This window comes from Centruroides vittatus, unplaced genomic scaffold (assembly GCF_030686945.1).
Source record: "Centruroides vittatus isolate TY-2023 unplaced genomic scaffold, ASM3068694v2 contig_955, whole genome shotgun sequence".
NCBI classification, from domain to species: Eukaryota; Metazoa; Arthropoda; class Arachnida; order Scorpiones; family Buthidae; genus Centruroides; species Centruroides vittatus.
In genome coordinates, this window is record NW_027122634.1 from 177,812 (window position 1) to 205,666 (window position 27,855).

The following is a 27,855-nucleotide window of genomic DNA, read 5'->3' on the forward strand; positions in this document are numbered from 1 at the left end:
ACTTAAATGAAAAAACAACAAAATGAACATTTAAAAACATTAACTGCAATTGCATTTAATATGTTTTTTCAAACAACCATCAGATTACATTGGGCTAGATTCCTGTGATTGTATTTAATTAATTACTAGATAATTTGTCACTAGAGGGAGGTGCTAGGTGCCATCTCTTATTAAATTTAATAATTATGATTAAATTAAAGTTATTAAATATAATCACAGAAAAGTAGCTCAGTGTAATCTGGTGGTTGTTTGGTTTTACAAATTTATTGGGTTTTGTGATGTTTGTTTATAAATACGTTTTTCAAATTCATTTGTTTTTGAATTCATCTCAAATTTGAATTCATGTGTTATTCAATTTGATTCCTTTGTAGATTAAGCATTTTATTATTTATATTACCGTTAGATTTGTGTAAATTTGAACTTTTGTTTTGGATTCTAACTCGTTTGAACTTTTATGGAATGATTAAGATTGAATATTAACCAGTGGCTTTACAATATGTTTTATTTAGAATTACTTTTGTGATTTGATCTGATACTGAAACAGATATGTCTCAATAAAACATTTTATAAAAATAAAAACTAGACTCTAGCTTAGCATTTTAACTTGCTTAAAGGAGAAAATTCCTCTAAAATAATCAGAAATGGACTATGACGAGTCTTTACTACAGCAGTATTTATAATTACATCATATACAACTGTATCTATTTTTTTACATTTTGTTTTCTTTTCCAATGACATGATGAATATCTGCTTGCCAGATTTGGTCACTAACATTGGAGCCTATATTATTTTGAAAAACTAATTGTCCAAAATAGACTGTTGTGAAAAATAAATTTCAGTTATTAAAATAAGATATTTTTCTTTAGATTTAAAAATATATAGATAAAATGTAAGGAATATAAAGTTATTATTTTTCATATAATTTTTATGTAAGGATCGAATATTGATAAAAAAGGCAATATTTTAATCTGCTATTGCTGACAAAATTGTAAATAGTTTTGATTGTATGAATTATTTTTGGATATTCTCCAATAAAAGGAAGTTAAGTAATAAAATTATTCATATATATTCCTTATAAAAAAAACAATTAAATTGAATTTTTGTTATTGGAATTGGTATTGGATATAGATAGATAGAAGTTGTACTAATGAAATTATTACTATGAAAAAATTTATGTTAATACATCTTGATTCATGTGGAAACATTATTTATTTTTTTATTTAGTGAATTTGATTTGATAAATTTTAAAGAAAAATTTTTAAAATAGGATTCAGTAAATGCATTTAATATAATTTTCCACTTCAAAAATTGTATGTATAATATTATAGTTATACTTACAACAATTAATATCTGCTAACTTTCAAAAAATCTTCTTAGCGTTGTTCTACAAATGTAGGGTCTGCTATTCAGATCTTTGAATGCCACTTTGTTTGATCAAGTGCATTGTCTGAGTTCAGGTGCAGAGCCCTTAGGTCTGCGTTGATGGCATCTTGCCATCATTGCTTTGGTCTTCCGCATACTTTCAAAAAATCATATAAGAAAAAATTAATGATAAATTGCTCTTAGAACTTTTTGATATTCTAATATCAAATTCGATTTTGAAACTGAACGTGAGGATTTTAATGGAACAAAACATTGCTGAATCAAGATTTAAATTTAGATATTTTTGAAACAAGTGTTTTAACGATTGCTCAAATTTTTTAAGCTTATCAGTAATGAATAATAATGAATCAAAACCTAACAAATTTTTAAATATATAATAAATAAAAATAACTTATATGCAAAAATTAAAAGTGAAACTTAATATATCTGAGTCTTTTTATAATTTTAATCAAACAGAATTCATATCCAGAAATCTAATAAATTGTTCAAATTTTTTTCTTAGATTTGAGAATCTTATAGATAAAATGTAAGGAATATAAAGTTATGCAAAATACCTTCTTCATTGCTGATATCCAAATTATTTACTATTGGAAATTTACACATTGTGCATAAGGACATTTAATTATTAAATGTCCTTACAAATTGTATCATATCATTGCTGATGATTTGCCAAAAAGCAATTAAAAGATGACATGAGCTTGTATAAATTATATGGCAATAAACTTTTGTCAAAAAAAACTTACTCCTACAGATTGTAGGCAGGAAATTAAAGTATTTTTTATATTTCATAGTTAGTTATATTTAAATGCAAAGACAAGTATTGCAGATGTATTAGAAATAGTTAATAAATAAATATCTGAGATCCTTAATGTCTATTTCTTACATAAAAAATAATGCCTTTTTAAAGTATATTATATTATTAAGAAAGTAGTGACAAATGATGGTAAAATATTTTTAAACAATAATTAGTAAATAAATATATGGAAGATGTTTGTAATATAATAATTTCTTTAATAGATTTTTCAAATAAATATGCTTTATTAGACCTATTTCTAAATGAATTTTTTAGACTTATTATTAATTTTTGTATATTAATTCTGATTCTGTTACACATGAATTTTTTTTTGTATTATAGTTAGATTTAATAGTATATACCTTTTTATTTGTACAGTAATTTGTAATATAATATAATGTTAATGAAGCCAAAATGTCTTTACTTTCTGTTTAAATAATTTTTTTTTTTTTTTTTTAAGGATAAACGTCATCTGATTGATAATATTGAAAGAAATCAATTACAGAAGTGTCTTGATACCATACAAAAATCCATTAAAGGTATAAAAGAACTATTATTCTAATTTTTATTTAATTAATATATAAATTAAATTTTTTGATGTCAGTTAAAATTTAAAATAGTTGTTTTTTGGAATGAATGTGTTATTAAGTTATCTGAATCATTAATAAACTTTAGATTTTCTAGCATCAAAAAATTCAGCTTTAGGCATCTAAAATAGGCACTTAAAATTAAATCTACAATATAAAAGAACAGTGATTAGGAGTATATAGTACAAAAATACTTTTTACTCATACATAGTACATTATTTATTTGAAATTGTTATCACACGCATGAAACTATTAGTGCCTTATATGTCTAATATGCATTTTGGTTTCTTGGTGTAAATGGCTATCATCAGTTAGATAAACATCTTTTAAATATAAGGCAAACAGTTTTAAAAAATATTACAAAATTTACACATTATTTGTACTATATATTATAAAAAAGAGATTAAAGACTAATTGATATATAAATAGGAGTAAATGCATCAATAAATGCATATATCAAGCAGTAATACAAAATAAAATAATGAATATTCAGTAAAATTGCAAATTTTCTGTACTTTTAATTATAAAAAATACACCAATTACTTTCTCTAAGTTAGCAGTTGTAAATCTGTTTTTTTTTTTTTGTTTTTTTTTCCTAATAGCACCATTTTATATATGGAGAATGTTCTTTCCACTGATATACTACAGATTAGTGCATATTTAAAATGTAGTTACATTTTTAAATCTACACTCCTGGAAGTGTGCCCACCTCTCTTGACATAGCCTGGCTCACACATTTTAAAAGTGCAAGATCAGTTTTTTTATCTAAAGTACATTATTCTCAAGTACATTATTTATTTTAGTTTTCAATTCCTATATTAATGAAATTGTTTACCAAGAGACAGGTATTTCTCCTAATGACCACAGGTAGAAATAAAAGTTGGATTGAATATATATGCAAAATGTCTTCTGAGGATATTATTTAGCAGTTAGCAAGCACATCACATGTTCAGCATTAGAGAGTTCTTTCAAAACAACTAACTTTTTCTAATTGGTCACAATAATACAGAAGTGCTTTGATCCAGGTGTCATAACATATAATCACTGGTTGCAATGGAATTGGAGCATTAGAAATTTTTTATTAAATCTTGCAATTTATGATGGTGCTTTGCAAAATACCTTCTTCATTGCTGATATCCAAATTATTTACTATTGGAAATTTACACATTGTGCATAAAGTATGTGCCAAACAAGTAACATGTATTAAATTAGAGTAGAAACCTTTAAGCAAAGGAAATGCAGCTGTCATATAAGCTGCATTTGTAAAAAACAAAAAAACTTCAGAATCTTCTACTCCATCAGGGTGAAGTAATTAAACTCTTATTAAATAAAACAAAGTATGCTATATTCTGGCTGTTAACATTTTTAGTCTGATTCAAACATAACAGGTAAAAAGAAGACAACTTCTCAGGATCTTGTTTGCCTACAAAATTGGCAATATATCTGCTGACCCTATCAGTAGTTTTACCAACACAATTCAAATGTAGGAATTAACTATATCTTTTCTAACTACTGCAGTTTTTTCTTTATAACATAAATCTAAGTGATTTTTTTTTCAAGTTGATTCTGATGGAATAAAGTAGATTTCAATTCTTCTGTAGAAATAATTTAAATATTGGATTTTCAATAGTATTCCATGGGCTGCAATTGAAGTTTGGTACAATTGAGAGTCAAAGTTTCTCTGATTTGTGACTATTTGTTGTGTTAATAATGTCTGTTTTATGTTGTATTCTTTAGCAGCTTTTGTTTTTTGAATAATGCCATTTATGTGTTGCTTAAGATGACACTTCTTATTGTTAGATATCTAAATAAAGAACATGGAATTAATTAATAGACATGCACTAAAACCCATTTTCTGGATATTTAAAAATGTTGTACTTAAATGTTTATTACATAAAGGATGAAAAATAAGTTTTCCTTTGAACATCAGTTCTAGGAATTCTTTCATCCATTGTTGTATTAAATAACTTTTGGTGGTCTTTCCTTTTGGTATTGTAATTCAATTTTTTTTTTTCCACATAAAATAAAGCAAGAAATGTACCAAAGCAGAAGTAAAATCAAGACCAGACAATTTTCCAGTTTCTGCTTGGTGAATCATGTAGCAATGTGAAGATGGCATAATTGCATGGCTATGAAATCTGTTGAACTTTGTGATGTTTTTAGGAAAAGTATGTTTGTTTGGAAAGTTCATAGTGATTTTTAAGAGAAATAAAATAAATTGTTTTAAAACTAAAAATATACTTTTATTCCATTATGTATGTGCCATTGTTTTTAATGATGTGTTGCCATCTATGGGAGAGTTTCATGATACCCTCTTCGTAGAACTTTCCAGTTTTTCCCGCAAAAAACTGATCCACATGGTTTTTGCAAGCTTCCAAAGTATCAAAGTTTTATCATGAAGGGAATTTTGCAGAGTACAGAACAAATGGTAGTCCGATGGGGCAAGGTCGGATGAGCAAGAGGGTGGAGTAAAACATCCCAGCCTAGTTCCAATAATTTTTGGCAGTGTTTGTAAAGACGTGTGGTCTGGCATTATCTTGGTGAAACACAATGCCTTTTCTATTGGCCAGTTCTGGATGTTTTTCTTTAATTGCCATGTTCAGCTTATCCAATTGGGAACAATACTTATCAGAATCAATTGTTTGATTCTGTGAAAGCAGCTCATAGTACAGGATTCCTTTCCAATCTCACCAGACAGTGAGCATGACCTTCTTTAGATGAAGACTGGCCTTTGGAGTTTTTAATGGTGGTTCGTTTTTCTTACCCCATGATCATTTTCGACTGATGTTGTTATAAATGATCCCCTTTTCATCATCTGTCACTAAACGCTTCAGAAAAGGATCATTTTCATTTTGTCTTTCAAGAGAATCACAAATGGAGATGCGATCCAGTAAGTTCTTTTCCGTTAAGTTGTGAGGTATCCAAATGTCATAATGATTCACGTATCCGAGCTTCTTTAGATGTTGAAATACAGTACTGTTTGATGACTTCACTATGTCTGCAATCTCTTGAGTTGTGTAATGAGGGGTTTCATGCAATAATGCTTTTATCTGGTCCTCTTCAATAACAGGAGGTCTTCCTGAGTGAGGAGCATCTTCAAGGTTGAAATTACTCGTTTTAAATTTTGCAAATTACTTTCAAACAGTTGATAATGCTACAGCACTCCCACCATAAACATCACATATCTTTTTTGCTGTTTGTTCAGAATTTTTGCCTTTACAAAAAAGGAAAAGAAACAAGTGTCGACAATGCATGTTGTTTGCATCCATTTTTGCGGTGAGACAAATTAAACGCTATTTGAATAATCTTAACGGTTTTTTGTAACATATGCGTCTCAAGGTCATTTATTGTAATATTCATTGGTTTTGTACAATTCTAATCATTTTCGCGTCAATTAGTGTCTCAACTGTTGGCTATCAAAAATTGCTATGAAGTTTCCGAACAACCCAATACCTTATTTAGACAGTATTTTTATATTATTGAATGTTTTTTTCCCCTGCCAAAAAATAATTTTATGAAAATAAAATCATATAAAAAGTTCATTTATCACTATCAGAAAGATTGCTCTCTGTCAGCATGTAACCAGTATATCATGGTAAATTGTGATGGAAAATAACATTATGAACTGAAGGAAGTTTAACAGAAACTTTTACAAAAAAAAGAAATAAATAAAAAGCATTTTTAGGCACTGAAAATGTAAAATAGGCTGGATATCAATTTAACTGCACCAAAATGCAAATGTTGTCATGAAACAATTTCTTTTGTTTTGAATTTCACTCAAAGGAACAAAATATGCATTTAGGTTAAAATCTGAAATGTAGTCATATCAATAAAATTAAATATAATGTTTCTCTTTTAGCTTTTGTTTCAAATTTATACAGATAATCTTGCAACAGAGTACCATTTCTGAACTCCTATTATGAGTTGAATTTATCATTAAGTTGAACATCAAAAGTTTTGAAATTAATAGGATATAATTTCCAAGGCTATATACAAGTCTATATAATTTTATGGTTCATAATTTTGAAAATAAAATTTGTATAAAATTAAAAATTCAATTTTCAAAATTCTGAATTATATGTTAATAGAATTAAATAAGATTGTAAAGCTAAAGAACTGTTTGGATCTATAAGATTAAATAAGAACGGTTTGGATCTATTTGCTTTTGTTTTTTGAGAATTTTTGGAAAGGAAAATTATGGGAAAATCCTTTTCCAGTTAAAGTTATAGTCAGCCAAGTTCAAAATTCAAGGGGACTGTGAGAGTATTAGTCTTAATGGGGAGTTCATTTAATTTTTAATTTTCATTTTTGTTTGTTTAATTTATTATTAATTCTCTTTAACTTTATAAAATTGAAATTAGAATGATAATTTTGGACTAATCAACTATGCAGAAAGTTCATTTCATTTTTGCTTTTGAAGGTATAATGATACAAATATAATTTTTAATTTTTTTGTTTTTTGTTCAAAATTGGAATAATTACCTGTAATTTTTGGTTTTAAATGAAATTTATAGATAATGAAGAAACTAGAAGAGAGAGTATTTTTTATAATTGAAAATTTATATTATTTAAAATTTTGCTTGATTTTAAATTATTCTCTATATTTCTTGTTTTTGATTTTATTTACTTTTTAAATGCAATAATGATTTATTTTTATTTTTTATATTAGTAACATCACTGCAATCAATGATGGAAAGGTTGGAAAGTATAACAAGACAGCAAGGGTAAGATGATAAATTTGTTTTTTCTTTTCTTTTTTCTGTAATTATTTTAAATACTATCATAAGAGAGTATTGGACACTACTTGATATTCCTATGTGAAAATATTTGTTATTATATTTAATATAATAATAATAATAATACATTCAGTCTATAACAAATAACATTCAGTTTCATGTTGAAGATGAAAGAAGAAGAAAAGAATAAATAATTTAATTTTTTCACTGAACCAAGTGACTGCATGTTGCTCATGATTTCTGCACTGTGAAATTTTTGTTTAATATCACTAGATGTGTGTATGTATATAATATGATGATACTTAACTGTTAATTACTGAAGCCAATACTTGAAGAAGGCAAATTTACAATTTTTCAATTTGTTGTTTACATAGCAGTGTAGGATGACATCAACCATACCTTTGGTCATCTTTCTCATCTGTCAGAATCTCCTTTTTGGTCTTATTTTTGTGAATCTGTCCATGAACGGTATCCAAAAGTCTACGAACTTGTCAGCTAGATTCAGCAGTAATGCATTTTTAATTTCTTTTAAATATTTTTCTGTTTTAAAATAGTACAAACCATAAAAGAACTTAGAGAAGGTTTGATGCAAAGATTTTTAATGGTGCTCTCAGCTTTATAACTGCTTATAATTTTGTACTTATTTTCTAAAGCTATTGATTTATATTGTTTTTTTGTTTTCCATATCAGTAATAGTATCATCTCTTATTTTAGATATGTTGAAAGAATACATAAAACACTTGAAAGCACAAAAATAATAAAAACAAACTTATACACAGGCTACAAACAAACAATACAATATGTGCCCTTAACAATGACTTATTAAGAAAACAGTTATTCACTAACTTATGCCTATGGAAATATTTCATTAATACCATCTCCCCAATGCAGTAATGAGTCAGATTGTAAAGCTGGAAACTCATAAAGCTGGAACTACTTGTATACATAATGAATATGTAATGTTTGTATGTATATATGGAAAAAGTTTTAAATTTAAATATTTAAAACTAGCAGATGAGCCCGGTGTTGCTTGAACAAAAAGTAACGATAGCAAAGATTAAGATCATTAGATTATAGCTGATCTTACCCTTTTCACTGAGTGCAAGAATTAGGTCCTCCTCTTCCGAGACTAATTAGAGAATTTTTAGGTATCTGCTTACCACATTGGGATAATGATAAATAAGACTCACTGCACCAGGTTCTTCTTCAGGTTTAATGAATTTGAAAAATAAGCTGGATCTTCCAGAATCATTCATAAATATAAATTTGAGCATAAAATTGAACATTAAGACAAAGAGTTTGAATAAAGCAAAATTATGTGCATGCGCTCCCTGTGTCAAGTTTATATATGATGGAACACTAAATATTGTTGAGAATTTTTAGAAGGGTCTAAAAATATGTTTGATTTCCTGCATAAATGCAAAAAAAGACATCTAAAATAGTACAGTAGAAGCCGAGTTCTTCAGGGTAATCTTTAACCTTCTCTCTCTCCCCTGCAGTGGGAATTTTGAAAAATTCCTTCTTAGTGTACATTCTCATCATGACGTACCCTAACTGTGTACCAAATTTCAACTTTCAACTCCTACCTGTTTGTGCTCTGCACTTATTATTATTATTATTATCAACCCATCTTGATTATATTATAAGATGATAGAATATGGATTGAAATATATAGATATTTCATGTCAACTACAAGTGTTGCATTTTTCAAAAATGGCACAGTAGGTAAAGTTGATGATTTCAAAACAAAGACACTGTAGGCAATAAAGAGTTATGATATTTACTGGTAATAAAAATATTACAATCTTTTATAAAATTCTCACTAACTCAATTCTTATTATTAACTTTATTTTTAAAACCACCAAGAGGTTCTGGTATTTTTAAAAATAATTTTTATAATAACAGCTTCCAATCTAAATAAATTTATTCTGCTCTAAACATCTGTTGATGAACTCAAAAATGTTTGAAAAGTTTCCAATAAATAAAAAGTATGAATTTATTTGAGTGTATTTTTTTATCATCACTGGATTGTGGAATTATTTTCTCTTTTAAATTATTTTTCAGTTGATTATGTTTTTATATTTAAATATTATTTTAAAAAATAATGTATAAAATAATTAAAATGATTAGTTTTGTATATTTTAAAAATTTTGAAATAAAAGTATTAAATGCTTATATTCAAATCATTTTACTTGATCTAGATTAAAATTTTCTTTGGGGCCAAATGGTTCAGAATGTTATATTAGTTCTGATATGTTTTACATTGAAATTATCCTTGAAGCTAATGGTGAAGTCAAAGATTCAAAAATAGCTCATCATGGTGATCCATTGGTTTGTATTATCTCATGAAAAATTACATAAAAATTATTTATTATTAAAATTATTATAATTGTATTTTTTTAACTCCATATATAGAGTTGTTCTGAATTAACTAAAGTGTTAAGGTAAACAAAAATTTTTTAATTGTTTAAGTTTTCTTTATAATGGAAGTTAAATTAAATTGTTATTTTTATGTATATGTAGAAGTGGTGATTTCTCTGAATTCACCAAACATCTGGAAGGACTTTCAGCAATATATCAGTTGAATGCTGATAAGTATGTGTTTTAAATGTAACAGTTAAATAATAGTAGTAGTAATAATAATAATAATCATAGAATTAAAAATATAATTTTTACTTTTACAGGAAACAAAAAACAAAAGCATACTTAGCTCTTCATGCTCTTGAAATAGATTTAAGTACATTAGCACAATTACAAAGGTAAGAAAATTTTTAAAATTTGACTTTGTCATATAATATACTTAATATCAAAAGAATAACCTAAACATTATATAACTTACTAACAAAATTAATACAATAGATTGTAAATTTAAAAGCAATTTTATTATGAAATGTGCATCAATTTGTACATTTTTTAGAATCAAATAAAAGGAATCCTTATTTATGAGAAAAATTGAATTTATATTTTGTTTAGTTTCTGAAAGACAAATATTACTGATTTTTAACCCACAACCATATTCAGTAGCAGTGATTTTTCTGCACCTACTAGTATTTTGCCACAGTTTTTCATTAGATATACTTATCTATGTTTTCATGATATTCTCATGTTACATGTTATTCATCTGACTGTGTAAAAATTTCAGTCAAAAAAATTTTTTCTGCTTATCATAGACACACAAAAAACTGCCACAGGAAATTGTCACCTTAGGCATGCAATCGCATAAAATTTTTTTACATTGGGTATGTTCATAAAGTCGAATGAGTTAAATGAGAATGATATCATCATTATTCTTATTTCGTTAGAGTTTTCGAACAATTCATTTATAACTAAATGGTTGTTTCTAAAATCGAAGATACGAATGTTGCTAGTGCAGCCTTATTCGAAATATTTTTCTTAGATTGCTTCGGGTGGACAGTTATTTCAATCATTTCACCTTTTAATTCACAATTTAAACACTAGTACATTTAGAAACATTGATATCATCGGGTGCCGTTTTCTTAACGAAGTAAACTAATTCTTTCCTTCATGAGCTTCATTAGAGTTTCATTCGAAATGTCATCACCGCAGAGCATGCGCACTGAGCGAGACTACTACTTTTTGAATGATTTATTACTAATACATTTAACTCGTTTGACTTTATGAATGTACTCATTATTGCATGCATTAAATGGTGATTTTCTGCTCTCAGACTTATTAAAATTTCCCCAAATGTAATTATGACATCATGGTTGTTTGTCAACTAATCATGACATAGCATTACTATGAACTTGAACACTCATAAAACAACTCCATAAGATAGCTAAGGTGTGCTATGATCTTTAACAATTTAAATTTTTTCGCAGCTTTATTTTGTGCCCAAAACTTATAGAAAAATCATTTTCTGGTTCTTCTAAGAAATACTTCAGTCTTTCCATCATTTATTTCCAACTGATCTTGTTTCAAATTAGCCCACACTATTACAAATTTTAGGAGGCTTCCTATGGGAGATATTCAAGTATTTGATGATAAAAGTCTGTATCTTATTTTCTTTTTGATATATCAATATTCTAAAATCAAGGATATCAGTATTGTAAACATTTATTGATTTCAGTTTAATGTATTGGTTATTGACACAACACTAAACAATATCTTTGCATATTTTTCCAAATCATGTTTTCACAGCTACTCTTAAAGACTGTAGTCTTTAACCGATTCCTGTCCGCGCTAATTTTTAAAAAAAATCATAATTAATAATTAAATTATAATTAAAACTAATCAAAACAAAAAAAAACGAAAGAAATGTGTTAATTTTGAAGAAAAAGTTTCAAAGTACCATTTCCTTTTTCTCGCCTTAGCGCGAAACTTGACACCAATGAGTCATTGTTTACACAGCTGGATGACCTTGAGAACAGCTGGTGTCCTCTTTCGCGGGACATTCTCATGAAACTCTCAGGAGGAGAAGGGTAAAAAGTAGGGTGAATACTAGATGGCGGGATACTTCAAAATTTGTTTTTAATTACGATTTTAATTGAAATTTCCGACCCCCCCGACTTAATTAAACATAATTATTAAAAAATCTATTAATTAAAAAAATTAAAAAACTATTGGATGTTGTTTTTTACATCAGAAAATAGCTTTAAATAACTTTATCGAAGTAAAATCAGCGCGCTAGAACTTTAGAAGATGAATAAAGTTCCATAAAAAAATCCCATAAAAAAACAATTAAGCGTTAATCGCGCATCATTAAGGGTTAATTAAAATCGCAATAAAATTTTTTCGTGCGGGTAAAAATTTTTCAAAAAATTTGGGGACTGAAAAAACATCTGAAAATTCAAAAAAAAATTTTTTCCCCGAGTTTTTTACCCCGAGGCTCTAAAATACCGTTTTCTGTGTAACGCTATGTAAACCGCTCGAACTGAGTTCGATTGCGGGTACGAAGGGGTTAAGAATAGCTGTGTGAAAAAAGATGTTTGGAAGTATAAGACAGCATTAATTGATATGTTTTTTGGTATAAATTTAATGTAAACAACTCTTTCAAAACTCAAAATTCCATCAGCAAAAATGTACTTCAGATTTAATGAACACAGTGGCTGCAACTTTTCCTTTTGATGATGTAACTTTGAAGTTCTCCTCAAAGGATATGTCTTCATTGCTAGATGCTCTATTTATTTTTGAATGAATATGGTGCCCTCTTGTTTCATTCCTGTGATGATGCAATATAAAAGTCATGGTCTTCCATAGAACAGCATTGAAGGAAGGCTAGAGAAGACAAAAAACGAAAAAGGGTTCACTTTTATGTTCATCTATTAGTGATTGAGAAACCCAGCTTGCACACAGTTTATGATAGTCAAAATTGTTTATTGACAGTAGAAAGTGGACACTTCATATTGAAACATTTAACTCATTTGTCATGTCTTAATTGTGATTCTTCAATTATTGCAAACTATTTCATCAATCTTCATTGTGTTGTGGTCAAAGTTGATGATGGTTTTTCTTTTTAATTAGCATTTGTCAGTTATGTGCATTCACTTTCAAACTGCTGATATCATTTGACTGTTGGATGGCATGACAACATTTTTCCCCATAAACTGCTGATATTTCATAATGAATCTTGGAAAAATTCAGGTATTTTGTCCACAAAAATCAAACTGTTTTTTATCTAACTTAGAGGAACAGCTAGCTGATATATCATTATAAACATTTGCTACTTCACAGCTGTTACTGCTATGATAACAATAACTAACTTTACCAGATGGCATACAGTATGAACTCCATTCCACATATGCATCACAATTGTTGTGCAAGTATACCAAGACATGGCAGCAGGTGTAACTTATTTTTTAAATGACCCTTGTAATATTTTATTTATATTGTTTTTCTGACTTATTATTATTTAAAATAGCTTGATAAAATTGATTATTTCAAAATTTGAGTTATTTCTGTAAAATAATTCTTAAAATTTGATTTCAAATTCAGTTGTAAGATGCACCATGGCATCTAAACTAAAGAAATATGTTAGATAGATTAAATTGCATTATGAAAAATATGCTAGCATAATATTTGAAAATTTTCATGATATTTACAGTGAAATATAGATATTTTTGTTTTATGAAAAATTTGTTTAAAAGAAATAAAAGTATTCAATTAATTGAACAATATTGATATTGAATAATAAATGAAATGTTGTATTGGCATTTGCATTATGTTTAATATATATATATTTTGGAAAACAAGTATTTGAAAAATTGATAATGAGAAAATAATTTTATGAAATATATAATTTTTAATAATTTTACATCGATTAATCAGGTAGAGGAGTGCTTGTGAAAAAAATCAAAAATGCAACTCTTGCAAATTAAGCTATACAAAATATATTTCTGAATTATTTTAAAATGAATTTTTCAAATTTATAACAACTTAAAGATTGAGAATGCTTTTCACTTATAAGTGTGATCTGAATGTCTCTCCTAAATTTTAATTTTTGAGAATTTAAAGATGATAGTGATTAAATGTTATTTTGATGGCAATTATAATTTAAAACCTTATGAATGTGAAAATTATATTTATCTATATTGTAATTTCAAAACTAATAAAATTTCTTTCTTTCTAGTACAATAAATGATCCTACCAATTTAGTTCATAAGTCTCCAGTTGGTATTTTACAGTTAAGACAAGGAGGTAAGAATTTCTTAAAACTATTGGAAATATAATTAAATATTGTATGTGGCTATTTATACATAGTTTTTGATCTTTAATTATATATGTTGGTAATTTTATTTGCTATGGTTCATATAAAATACAATAATTATTTTAGCATTAAACAAACTTTTATTTCTCATAGTATTTTACAAAATACTTTTCAAAAATGTGACAAAACAATAATAAGTTAAATGGAAAAATTGTTTATATATAAGTTTTTGAATTTTTTTTAATATATAGTCTTTGTTTATATATAAACAATTAGTTTTTTTACACACATTTATTACAGATAATGTCATTGAAATGATTTTCATACTCTGCTGATTAGTAGCTGTGTGATTTGAATAATCAAGTGTTTATTTAAATGAATGAATCATTCAGATCTTAAAATTTTTTCTTTTCAATTTCTTAGATGCTTAATGATGAAATCATTTTACAATTTTGACATTAAGTATAACAGTACAAAATTGCAAACAAGTTTTAAAATTTTATTCTTAATAATATACTGTTTTAAATGATAAGTTAATAGTTCATTAAAGTGTGTAAATCCTTATAAACTGAAACCTTTATCAGTTGTTCACCATAGGAACAAAGCTAGACACAACAACTAAATATCTCATTTAATTATCAACTGTTTTTATAGCATGTAACAGGAAACTACTTGACTATCTATTATGTAATTTTCCAGTGCAGCAAAATTGTTATTTTAGGGATGAAAATTTGTAGACTAAGGCATTTTTGTAACAATTTGAGCAATTTTTCCCTCTGTCTTAAGCTTAAAAGGTATCAAAAAAAGGAATATGTGAACTGTTGAAACAATTTTGAAATCATTGAAATATTTCAATTGAACAATCTATTTACTTACATTCTAATGAATCCATCACCAGTATTTTAGAGTATCAAGTATTAGGTATCAGACAATTTGCCCTTGCTAATTTGAAATTGAGTTTTTCCTACTGCTTCATTGCCATGCATGGTGAGCTGTTTGTAAACCTGTCAACATATAATCAGTCTAACATATATATAGACATATTTTAAAAAGTATATTAAAAAAAATCAAAAAAATATATATTATTTTGTCAAAATTTCTTAAATTGCTTTTTTGTAATGCTTAGATAATAATTGCATTTTATATGAATCATAGCAAATAAAGTTATCTACATATGTAATTAAAGACTGAAAAAGTATATGTATAAATAGAATATTATTAATAACATTCTTAAATATTTTAAATTGAAAGCATGAAGCATCAAAAATCCAGACTAATAGAAGCCAAACCCCATCCAGATTTTCAAATATACATGTAAATTAGCATTTTAAGTACTGTAATACAATGTAATTAAAGTTTAGGTGTTCTGAGTTTGAGCCAGTATTTCACAAGAAATGTAGGAATATTTACAAAGATTCAAAATATAGTTTACAGAATCACTATATTTAAACAAAAAATACACTAATCATAATTTCAAAATTATGAATTCTGAATGAATTTGTAGAACATCAATAATGGAAGGGCAAAAGAACACAGGCTGAAAGAACATCAAGAACAAAGTTATTATCAAAAGGGTTAGTATCCAATTTTCGATGCTTCACTATGTTACATTTATAAAAATGACAAAATTTTATTAATTTTGTTTTTTCTACAGTAATAGTTAATTATCACTGAAATTTTGCTTTAGAATTTTATCATAATTTTAATTACAGTTCATTGAATTTAAAATCAAACTAGCAGGAACCTGTCAAAATCAACAGTTTTAATTAGTTAAAATACAATGAGCTCATTTAAATTTGTTGTTCTACACAAAAGTCATCAGTACAGCAAGTGTTTTCCTGACTGTTTGCAAGTGATTTGAGTCTACCTGTTGTCTAGTACCACAAGACTCCTCCTACCAGTCTGCTCTTTCAATGACTTCTTTTAATTTTGAATCTGTGTCCCGAGATGGAAATTTAGCATTCCTAAGGCCAATCCTTAAGACCTTAACCCAAGATATCTTGAGCTGTGCGTGCAAATGTGCTGAACTTAACCCGAGATAACTCGGGCATAGGCCTTAAGGGGCCTCAAAAAAAGGGCCCTGACTTATAACTTTTCCAAAAATGTATGGATCAGCATATATACATCGTTATCTATCACCTATGCAAATTTTATGAATTTTTTTGATTGCGAAAAATATTTTATGACGATTTTTTAATTACATAATTAATTGCGCTATTATTTTTTATGGGAGTTTTTTATCAAATTAATTAAATCGTTCTAAACTTCTATTTGACTTCTATAAAATTTTTTAAAATGCTATTGGATGTTTTTTATGACATCAGCAGGTTTTTTTTTGTTTTTTATTCAGTGAAATTTTTCCCCATACCTTTTTTCGAGTTTCCTCATATTTTAATAGCATAAAAATCGGAAATATTGTGTTTTATTTGAACAGATGCCATAAGTTAGTTCCCCTCCAGCTTTAGACCAATATTCCTCTGAAGCATATATGAGAACTACCTGGGAAAGCTGACACCAGCTGTTCTCAAGGTCAACAGGTTTGTAAACAATGTAGACTGCATGTGTGAAATTTCATGCCTTGTTAAATGAAAGAATAACACTCCCTGCAGCTATATTTATCAAATAAAATCATTTTTTAATGATTATTTTTAACCTTTTACATAGTTTTTCTGTAAAAACACTTTTTGGGAGTGTTTATTTTGCAGAAATTATTTCCTGGCAATTTTTTTAATGTTAAATTTGCATTTGAGTGGAAATAATTATTTAATATAAAAAATAAAATTCTTAGAGGATTTTTTTGTGCCATTAGGGATTAAACAATAAGGCTCGAAGGGTTAACAGTGAGGATAGTGTTAGTTCACCTCATAGATATCTCATTGGAATTATAAAACTCTTAACCTACCAACAGTCGTATGTTCAAGTTTATTCTTCTTTTAGTTGGTAGATTTGTGAAGAAAGCCTCAATCCATTAAGTAACAAATTGGATGGTCAGAATCAAGTTTTGGTCTCATCATCAAGTAATAGTAAAATAAAAACAGAATAGTGCTGAAAGTTGATGGAGGGCACTGTGATCAATATTAGCAAAACTAACTTATTGAGAAAAGAATACAAAATGTCTTTAGTTAATGCATAATTAACAAACAAAGCAGGAATTCATAGTAGTAGTGAGCAACGGGTAAAGAAAATTAATCATAAACCTGCTTTTTTGTTGTTTTTTTTTTCATTTTATTTGATTGCTTATGGATTTCTCTGACTAGCTGACATAATAAATAAATGGATTTTTTATAAATTAATTTAGAATTTGACCATAATTGTTTATGTAAAAGTTTTAACCTTTGCAGCAAAATTTAAAAATATAACAATTGTAAAGAGTGGTATGTTTGTAATAAAAAATAAAGAACAGGTCAATTCTAAATTTGAAATATTGCAATTTAAAAAAGTCTTTACTAAAATACTTAAGAGAAAACAGATCAAGCATATGCTTGATCCATTCATTCCTAACCGTTTAGTAAGGTTTATAAGTTTAGTTTTCAAGTTTCTTGACAACACCAAGAAGTTTACATTGACATACTGATTCTACTTAATAAGTCCCACAGAAATATTGTGTGAGTAATTTATTATGGGTCACCAATCAACCAGAGAACAAAATCTTGATTTTTAGCTGAACTTCCATAACTCTCAACTTAATTTTCCCCTCTGAATTTTTTTCCCCAACTGATTTGAGCTAACTGGATTTCACTGTGTAATATTCTAGCCAATGAATTTTTGCTAGAATATATTGTTTTTAAAATATTTGAATATTTTTTAAAATTGTTTAAATAACATATTGAATAATTATTGATAAATTAAAATACTATATTTCTAGGTAATCCAATGAAACTCACTTATTTTATCTCACCTTATGACTTGTTGGATGTTGAAACCAAATCATCAATTCCACTTACTGTTGATGGTAATTTTAATGTTAAAATAAAATATGGTATCTATTAAATACAAAATATCTAAAACGTTATTTATATTTTAGCTGTTCTAGAGAGGCATCTAGGGCATTCTGTTACTGTTTGTATTGAAAGTTCGACTGCACACAAATTGCAAACAATGTCACTTTTAAGTGTATCAAAAACTCCTGAAGGAAAAAGGTATTTGTTTAAAATTATATCTAAAATATTATGTAAAAGAAATAAATTAGCAATAATGTTACTGATAAAATATAGTTCGTTTATAAAATAAGTTCCATTTGGTAATGAACTATCAGTTGTTAACGTAAAACATTCAATTTTTATATAGCTTTCAATTTTACCAAGTATTGTAAAAAGTAATATAAATAGAAACTTTTAAGCAGTCAAAAATAAATTACCTTTATAATTAATATTTATTTAATATAGTTTTTTGATACAACAAAAAATTCCTATTTAATTTTTATTTCATGTTAGAGATGTTTTAATCATACTATTCAAAATAATAAAGATAGCATATCAGTTTAGTACTATAATAGAAGCAATGATTATTGTTTTATGTGAAAATAATAAATGTGATAAATTTTATTTGTTCATTAACACAATTTTATAATCCAATTTTGTCCTATGCTAAGATAACTAATATGGTACAAAGCCTCCTGCATTTGCTAATCAATAGCATATATATGACAGAATAAATAAATTATTTGTAAATAATAATATAGATTGGGGTCTTCAATCTATGGCATACAGGCCAAATATGACTTCAAAGCATATTTATCCAGCTTACATATTTTTTTTTACCAACATGTTTTATCAAATTTGGTTTGGAAATCTATCATCACAAATATCAGCTTAATTAGGGTTCTATAATGGCACAAGACAGACAACAGGAAAATAAAATTACCTTGCCTTGGAAACCACATATTAGGACCTCATTTGCTGTAGGCTGCTCATTACTGTCATAGATTGATTGTAAAATGTCAGACTGATAGTATTGCTTATTTTACTATAAAATAAATCTAATATTGAAATATCTTTTAATTATTATGAGCTTTCTATTTCTGTAATATTTCATAATTTTTATTTTTTTTATAAATATAATAATTGATAATCTGTCAATTGAAATAACTGATTGATTATTACTTATTAACATTTATTAATAGTCAATGACACCAATCCTGATTATCAGTATGTTTCTAAAATCAACAGAAATATTTTATGTATTTATGAATAATCATTAAATTTGTAACTTTAGGTTTTTTTTTCTTTTACCATAAAATGGTAAACTTATAGAAAGATTATAATGATTTTTATTTTTCTGTTACTAATGATTAATATGCATTATGGAACTGCTGAAATTAATATAGTTTTATACTGTTAATGTAATTATAATTTTCCATTAAGTTTATCATTTTAACTAAAAACACAGAGTAGGTCCTCATTTTAATGGACAAAAAATTTCTGTCATAAAAGAAAAATTTATGTTTTCTTTATGACAGATTTTCTTCTGTTTATGTGCAGATTGAACACACTAAAAGATAGTGTGTTCAATCTGCTTGAATATAAATTACACAATGTATTGTACATTATAATAATAATTTATTCATACTTACACATTATAACAACATTTTAATACATCCTGCGCATTATAAGTTTATTACTAATATAGGTTTTAAAAACATTTGATTTAATGGACTTTCAGCAATAGTAGATACTCCTACTCCCAATTAATCTGTTAAATTGAGAGCCTACTGTATTGAAATTATTTTTAAATTTATAAGTTTTACATAGTTTTTCACACTTTATAAACTACAAATATTTAAGCATACACTCCTGCCCAAAATGTTTTCCATCATTTGAAACTCTGATCTGTCAAATAATGTCCCACACTCATGATGCTTGTGTAGAGATTTGGATATGTAGTTGTATAAAATCACATATTCAATGCATGTGTGAGAGACTGTTAGTTTTTATTAAACTTAAGATTTTAATATGGACATAATGTTTGTTACTACAAAAGAATCAAGAACACATTATGTATGATAGAAATATAGGTCTAGTTTCTCACTGTATCTGATTTACTTGTATTGCCACTACCTCAGAAAGTTGTTTTGGTATGGATTTGTTGAAATTGGTAGCAGTTCAATTAAGTTTCTCTCAGTTGCTATATTATTGATCTTTGTACATCTGCACTTCTAAAAGATGCCAAATATTATCTATGATATTTTGATCTGGACTACTTGCAGATTAATGCAGAACATTCTCATTGTTGACCTGGATGTATTAGCTAACTTGTCTAGCTTTAAGAATTGACATATTACGATGTTGGCTTTTCCATTTTTTGTGGCCTGACAGGTGCTTGATATGGATTAAGTGCCAAGAAAACAGATATACTGAAAGTTTTTCCATAAACACTGCTATTATACATATTGATTGATAATCTTAACTTTAAATTTTCTCATTGAAGTGACTACCCCTAAAACTATAAGATTTCCTTCATGCTGCTGACACTTCACACATTGATGTTTGGATGCAATATGATCATATTTGAGCACATATGAGCATTATGATCATATTTGAGCACATATGAATACAGGTTGAGTGGCCACAGATTATGGACCAGATAGCTGATTCTCATAAACTTTATCAGTTTTAGGATCATAGCACCATCACTGGTAACAGGTGAAAATAGGCTATTCTATTAAATGTGTTCACTTCATTCAAAATTACAATTCTATTAATTAAACATTCTATAAAATTAATTCTGTTAATTTTTAAACATTAAATTAGTCTTCAAATTCAATAGTATTAAACTGATGCATTTTAAAAAAAATCTAATAACAATCACATTTTTTTAAATAATTCACAATTTTGTTATTTTTTTTATACAAGGTAATAATTTTGATTTTGTAATGGCCAATAGTAAAACAAGCAAAACAGTATCCTTAATTCATTGAAAATCATATGTAAGGGAGATCCTGTATTGTACATATTATTTTCTGTTAATAGACAATAAGTAGATGTAACTAACATGAATGATACTGGCTTTAACTTTTATAAAACTGAGCATCTTCAATTCATCCATTTCCTATTTTTACATAAATTATCAAAATGTCAATTATAATTATATAATTTAATTCTACCAAATCTTGAAATCTTAAGTATATATTTTAATTACAAATAATAAAAGTTTATTGTAATTTTAAAAATTGAAATGGCAGATTTCAAGTTAAAGTCAATATCATTTGTATTAACAATATCTTCTATTTATATCATATTAACAGAAAATATGTACTTACCTTATATACTTGAAAACTAATTTATTTATTAATTGTGAAAAAATAAAGACAAAGGATTTATGTCTAGTCAAATATTATTGTCTGAGGATCATCCTCACTGAACAAACTCTCCAAACAAATGAATGATTCTGCCTGTTACCAGTGAGGGCACTATGAACACTTTTAAAGAGTCAGCTATCTAGTCCATAATCTGAGGCTGGGCCATCCAGAGAAAATCACTTTTCATCTCAAAAGCTATGACATTATTATCAGAGGTGGTGCTGAGTGAACTCTAGATATCTTATGCTTGTGTCCTGGGTATTTTATTTTATTTTTTTACTGTTTCCACTGTGAGCACTAAGAGGACCTTTTTAATCATACTTATCATGTAATTGTAAAAGCCTTACTGTCCTTAAATTCTAATATTATTGTTAATCGTCTACGTGGACTTTACTTATTAATAGGACTTTATACTGGTGTTTAAAGATCGGCACAGTAATGAGAGTTAGTTCAGGAAAGAACAAAATTTTTTTATTATATCACCTGTAGTAATAATTTCTGTACACATATTATACGTGTTTCAGGCTAGCATGCCCCTCATCAGCAGTATTACTACCAAACACTAAAAAGTAACAACAAAACAAATAAGTTACTGTATAACTTAAAAATTTCTTAACAAAATACAATTTTAAAAAACTTACTGTAAATACATATTCCACTCTCAAGTATAAATGGATATTTCTTGTTTTACAATTAAACATTTTGCTGTTTAATTAAAATTAAATAAATATCGTAAATAAAGGCTGTAAATTATTAAAATCTAATAACATCATGTAAGAAAAAAACTCACATCAAGGTTTCACTAGCTATCATTCAACAGTGTTATAATAGGGAGACTGTTAACTATGCTTATTTATAAACGTCATCAAGTGTGGTGCTCCAGGATTGGTGGATTATATGACCCAAATTATTGTTTATTCTATTTCTTTCTTTATGTTTAAATGTTCGTATAATTGACGTTTGTAATTATTTGATTCTTTTTTCTTAATTTTTATAGTATTTTTGTCGATTTGGCACCCATAACTATTGCAGTGTTCTGCGACTGCAGAATTTGCATAATTACCCCTTATTGCACGTATGTGCTCTTTTATTCTTGTGCTTAAATTTTCTTTTTGTTTCGCCTATATAAGTTTTGATCGGATCACAGCTGCAATTGAATGAATACACAATTTCTTTTTCTTCCATTAAATCTAATTTTTTATCTGACCTATGATATAAATATCTTCTAAATAAATTATTTTTTTCAGGTATTAAATTCACTTTTTCATTTAGTATATTTTTAACTCTTTCAAATAATTTAGGTACATACATAACGTGACCAGACGTCCCGTTTTGAACGGGACTGTCCCTTTTTAGAGTTACGAGTCCTGGTGTCCCCGAAATGAACTCTGGGACGCAAAATTGTCCCGTTTTCTGACACCGCGCGAAAATTTGAGTAGTCAAGCCGGCCGGACGCGATCGGTGTGCGAGAGCAAACCGCGTCGTCGGTTGACGCGACGATAGCCGAGAGTGGCGAAGACGTCATCGCTCGCGCTTTGTTGACTAATTGTTTGGCAGATTTTTCGTTCGCCCACTTTTCGATATTTGTTTTGTTGTTGTTTGATGCTCGTGTATCTAGTAAATAACTTAAACTTCTTTTGTTTTGGAATCATAAGTTAAAATGCCGAAAAGCAAGTGTACGTTCAATGTTAACTTACAAGCAAAATATCCGTTTATCAAGCAAATAAATACTCCCTCAGATGTCAGATGTGAAAAGTGTCCTACAGAATTTAGCGTTTCCCATGGTGGTGCCAGTGATATTGAACAGCATTTAAAGTCTGAAAAACATAAAAATGCCGATCGTACCGCCGCTTCGAGTTCTTCGATGTTAACCTTTTTCAAGAAATCGGACGCACCAACTTTAAAGAATTTGGATATCGCCGCGGCAGAAGGCGTCTGGGCTTATCACACGATACAAGAAAACCACAGTTTTCACTCTAATGATTGTGCGTCGAAATTAATTCAATCATGTTTTGATCCCAAATTTACATGCGCGCGTACGAAATCAGAAGCTATTGTAGTAAATGTTTTGACGCCTACAGCAATGAAAGAATTAAAAGATGATCTTGATAAGTCCAATTGTATTACAATACTAAACGACGCTTCAAACCACGGTAACAAGAAAATATACCCTATTCTAGTGCGCTTTTTTCAACCTTACGTAGGTGTGCAAGTAAAAATTTTAGATCTCCAAGACCAACCAAGCGAGACTTCTGACATCATTGTCGATTATTTAAACCAAGTGTTGACAGATAATAATTTGACAGCAAAAGTCGTGGCATTTTGCGGAGACAATGCCAACGTCAATTTCGGAGGTGCGGCTAGGCGAGGAACTAACAATGTGTTAACGAAATTGCAATCATCACTGAAAAAGCCATTGATAGGTATTGGATGTGGAGCCCATGTAATTCACAATGTAATAAAATCTGCTGCAGACAGGCTACCCTTAGATTACGAAAGCATTATTGTGAAGATATATTCATTTTTTTATGTTTACACGATTCGATTTGAAGCTCTAAAGGAGTTTTGCGCCGAAACTGAAACGGAATATCAACAAATGCTCAGCTATAGCAAAACTAGATGGCTTGCTTTTATGCCTGCCTTGGAAAGGGTTTTAAAAATGTATCAGCCATTAAAAAACTACTTTTTGAGTATTGAAAAATGTCCCCTGTTGCTAAAAAGCTTTTTTGAAGATCCCACATCCGAATTGTGGCTTTATTTTTTACACGCTCTGTCAGCAAGTTTTCATCAAGCTGTATTGAAACTGGAAGGTCAGACAGTATCGGCAATTGAAGCTGCAGAAGAAATCAATCAACTAAAAGACAATTTGACTTAGAAACAGACCAATCAGTTTCTTCCATTTATGGTTCGTCAATTAATAGTGAAATCGAAAGATAGTGTTACTGACATAGATGAAGAGTTTGTGAAAAGGGCGGCTACAGAATTTTATCAAACAAGCCGTGAATATCTGGAGCAGTGGACTTGCTTTCTTACCAAATAAATGGAGATATTTTATTGGGCAGATTTAAAAAAGGTCCCCGCATGGGAAGAGGTTCAAAAATCTCTGGATGTATTAATTGAAAAGTAATATATTGACTGTAATAAAGATGCAGAAGTTTTTGACGAATTTTCGTTAATTTGTAACTACATTACATCGCAGAAAGTAACCGAATAGAATAATCTAAATGTTTCCACGGAAACTCGTTGGGTGGAAGTATTCAAACACTTTCGAGCCAACAATCTTCAGCATGAAAACTTTTCTATTTTAATTGAATATATTTTATGTTTGCCTGCTACAAATGCTCCAGTAGAAAGAGTATTTTCTATGATGAACAAATTGTGGCCATCTGAGAAGACCCAGTTACAAATTTCAGTTCTAAAGGTAATGTTGATAATTAAGGTGAATATAAAAAAAACGCGCCAAGAGTTTCATTCTTACTTAAAATCATCACCAGCTATTAAAGCAAATTTGTTCCTCTGATAAATATAAATATAACTAAACGTTTCGGGTATATATATTTTTTAATTCGTAACTTTTAAGCTAACTGACTTTTTCTGAATAAATAACTTTAAAAGAGTGTTTTTTTTATTGACTACCTGTTAATTAACCTAAATAAACCAATGTCCCGTTTTGAGTCAAAAAATAAATGGTCACGTTATACATACATCAAATTTACACATTTTTTATCTTTTTCAAAATTTCTATTTTTATTATCAGTAAATAGGACTTTAAACACCAGTATAAAGTCCTATTAATAAGTAAAGTCCACGTAGATGATTAACAATAATACAATAATATACTTATCATGTGTTTGAACAGATCTACAATGGGGATAGTTGAGTGGGTGAGGAACAGGGTCTGACATATCTGGGACAGACCACCCATGAAAAATTCTGCACAGAATTTTTCATGGGTGGTCTGGATTAAAGGCAATTTCTTCAGTACTACATTACATTCATTCAGTACTTCAGTAGCTAAACCATTCTGTTGCAAAGCTGGCAGATATTATGGCAGGATACATTTACATCCAAGAATTCTTGGAAGCAATAACTTACAGTGAGCTGATTTTGTCTAATCATTGCCTTTGCTTTCTAGATCAAACACCACTATCCCAATATTTTAGGGAAGGCAGCTGTCTGAGTTTTTTTCTTGTTCTTTCTAGAAATGCCTGTGATATCCTCCATCTTTTATTGACTATGGTACTTTGCATAGGTCTTCATTTATGAGCAGACTTCCTAAGAATGCATTCTGTTGTACAGAATTCAAGCCACAGTTTTTCCACAAATATGCTATATTAGGCAAAATAATATCTCCGTAAGGTCACTTTTATTGATGGAAGAACTTTTGACCTTGCTTTTTGTAAGTATATCAAAACGATCCAGAAATTTCAAAAATCTTTTTAAGCATCTTGATCAATCTGTTCATTAGCTACATTTGTTATTCCTGATTTGATCACAGCTATATCTTATCACCTGTCATTTTTAAGTGATATTTAATATGTCCAGGAATGTAATGGGAAGATTACCATCATGCAGTTGATTTGATTAAGTTATTAGAAAATATATTTATATTAAGAATATATTATGTTGAAAATTATTTGTAAAAATTTTTTTATGTATTCATTTTTAATACATTTTAATGAGTGTTATAGTTAATGGTGATACTTTTCTTATGCTTTAGTCATAATATCTAAAAAGATTATTATATAAAATATAAGAATAAAGTGTTATTGATAAAATGCATTAAAAAAACTTAGTCTTAATGATAAGTTAATAAACAATGTTAATTATTGTAAAATATACTTAATAGTTTTCATTAAGGTAATATTTTAGTTATTCATATTACTAATGTTTTTTTTGTTGTTTAATTTTGATATTTTAGGATTAATTTTTACAATAAATGTTCAAATACATATAACATATAACTTATTCACTTCTTTTAAATATAAAATTTATGCTTAAAAATTAGTCTTTTAATACTATTTATTAAAAAACTTTTATTAAAATTGAATAAATTTAGTTTATTTATATATAATTTTGAACTATAAAGTTTGTATTAATATAAAATAATTATATTTCATAGAATAAAATAAAAGCATTAATTCAAAAAAAAAAAAATGTTATGTTGTTATCATCTTATTAACAATTTTTAATTGAATGTATGTTAATAATTGGCTGACAGAAAATTCTCTGATTTCATTTTTATCTGAAATAAGTTTTTGAAAAAGAACAGTTTATAATTAAAAACTGTATATATATTTTTTCATATGCATTACTTTTAGTATACCAAGTTTGTATTTGTATTTTATTTTATCTCTTTTATTTTATTCTAAGATCTTAGCATTTAAAAATATTCTGTGTTGAATAAATTTCATTTTATAACCAGTTGTCATTAACTTTTAAGAGCAAATAATTTTAAGTATAGTACATTAAAGTAAATCTTACTAATTATATAGTCTGCCATCTTTTGCTGCTTTGAGCAATTTAAATAGTACAACTTTACCAGCAAGCTTTGTTCTGCATCTTCCTAATTCTATTCCAATGGCAACAAATCTTATCAAGAAAATTCAAGCAGTTACAAGTATGCTTTCTGTGTTTAATTTTTGAATTATTTTTTATTAATTTCTGTATCTTAGTAGATGAAATTAATTGGCTTAAATTTCACAAAATTTATCCAGTAGTTGTTTGCATCATATATATCGTCATATGTCATACATGTATTAACAAAATGTTTTTGAATGTTTGATATTTCAGATTTTTTAAATTTTAAAATTACTGTAAATTTATATAATTAATAATTATTAAATCAATCAATTTAATTATTTTTTAGATATAGAATGTGCAGATATGACAACTTGTCAGTCATTACTCTCACTTATCATTAAAGATATGTCAGAAGGAAAATTAGAATGCCGCAGTGATCAAGGACTTTATGTAGTTAGTACATTATAAACTTTGCTAATGTGAGAAATTTTTATCTTAAAGTATTTTTATTTGTGGTTTTAATTGAAAAATATTATATTCAATTTCAGACATTGCCAGATCAGCATCATTGTTATTTCTTGAATGCTATTAATGATCTTCAAGGTGCTCTAGTATCTGCAATTCCTTTTACTCACCCTACTCATGTTCCACAGATTTTAGTATTTTTAAGACAACAAATGCTTTTCAATACAGTCATAGGAAGTTGTGTCCGTCCAACCAGCAAACAAAGTAAGATTATCTATATAAATTAAATTATTTATTTAGTTATTGATTATCTTTCTTTGTTACTCAGTAATTCCAACAAAAATTATTGGAACTTCTCGTTTTTATTTTACACTTCTTATATAGATTTTTGCTAACTATCGTCT

At 27.6% G+C, this 27,855-nt stretch overlaps 1 protein-coding gene across 1 annotated transcript in view; it reads left to right on the top strand.

Annotated features, from left to right (window-relative positions):
- Positions 1–27,855, top strand: part of LOC136985174 (mediator of RNA polymerase II transcription subunit 1-like) — a 72,474-nt gene that overhangs the window by 15,599 nt on the left and 29,020 nt on the right. Inside the window, exons 3-14 of the mRNA XM_067282382.1 lie at positions 2,637–2,715; positions 7,433–7,487; positions 9,701–9,830; positions 9,915–9,943; positions 10,023–10,094; positions 10,184–10,258; positions 14,089–14,156; positions 18,032–18,118; positions 18,191–18,305; positions 26,959–27,083; positions 27,333–27,439; positions 27,535–27,715. Of these exons, the coding sequence (XP_067138483.1) occupies positions 2,637–2,715; positions 7,433–7,487; positions 9,701–9,830; positions 9,915–9,943; positions 10,023–10,094; positions 10,184–10,258; positions 14,089–14,156; positions 18,032–18,118; positions 18,191–18,305; positions 26,959–27,083; positions 27,333–27,439; positions 27,535–27,715 (1,123 nt within the window). The remainder of the gene's footprint in view (positions 1–2,636; positions 2,716–7,432; positions 7,488–9,700; positions 9,831–9,914; positions 9,944–10,022; positions 10,095–10,183; positions 10,259–14,088; positions 14,157–18,031; positions 18,119–18,190; positions 18,306–26,958; positions 27,084–27,332; positions 27,440–27,534; positions 27,716–27,855) is intronic.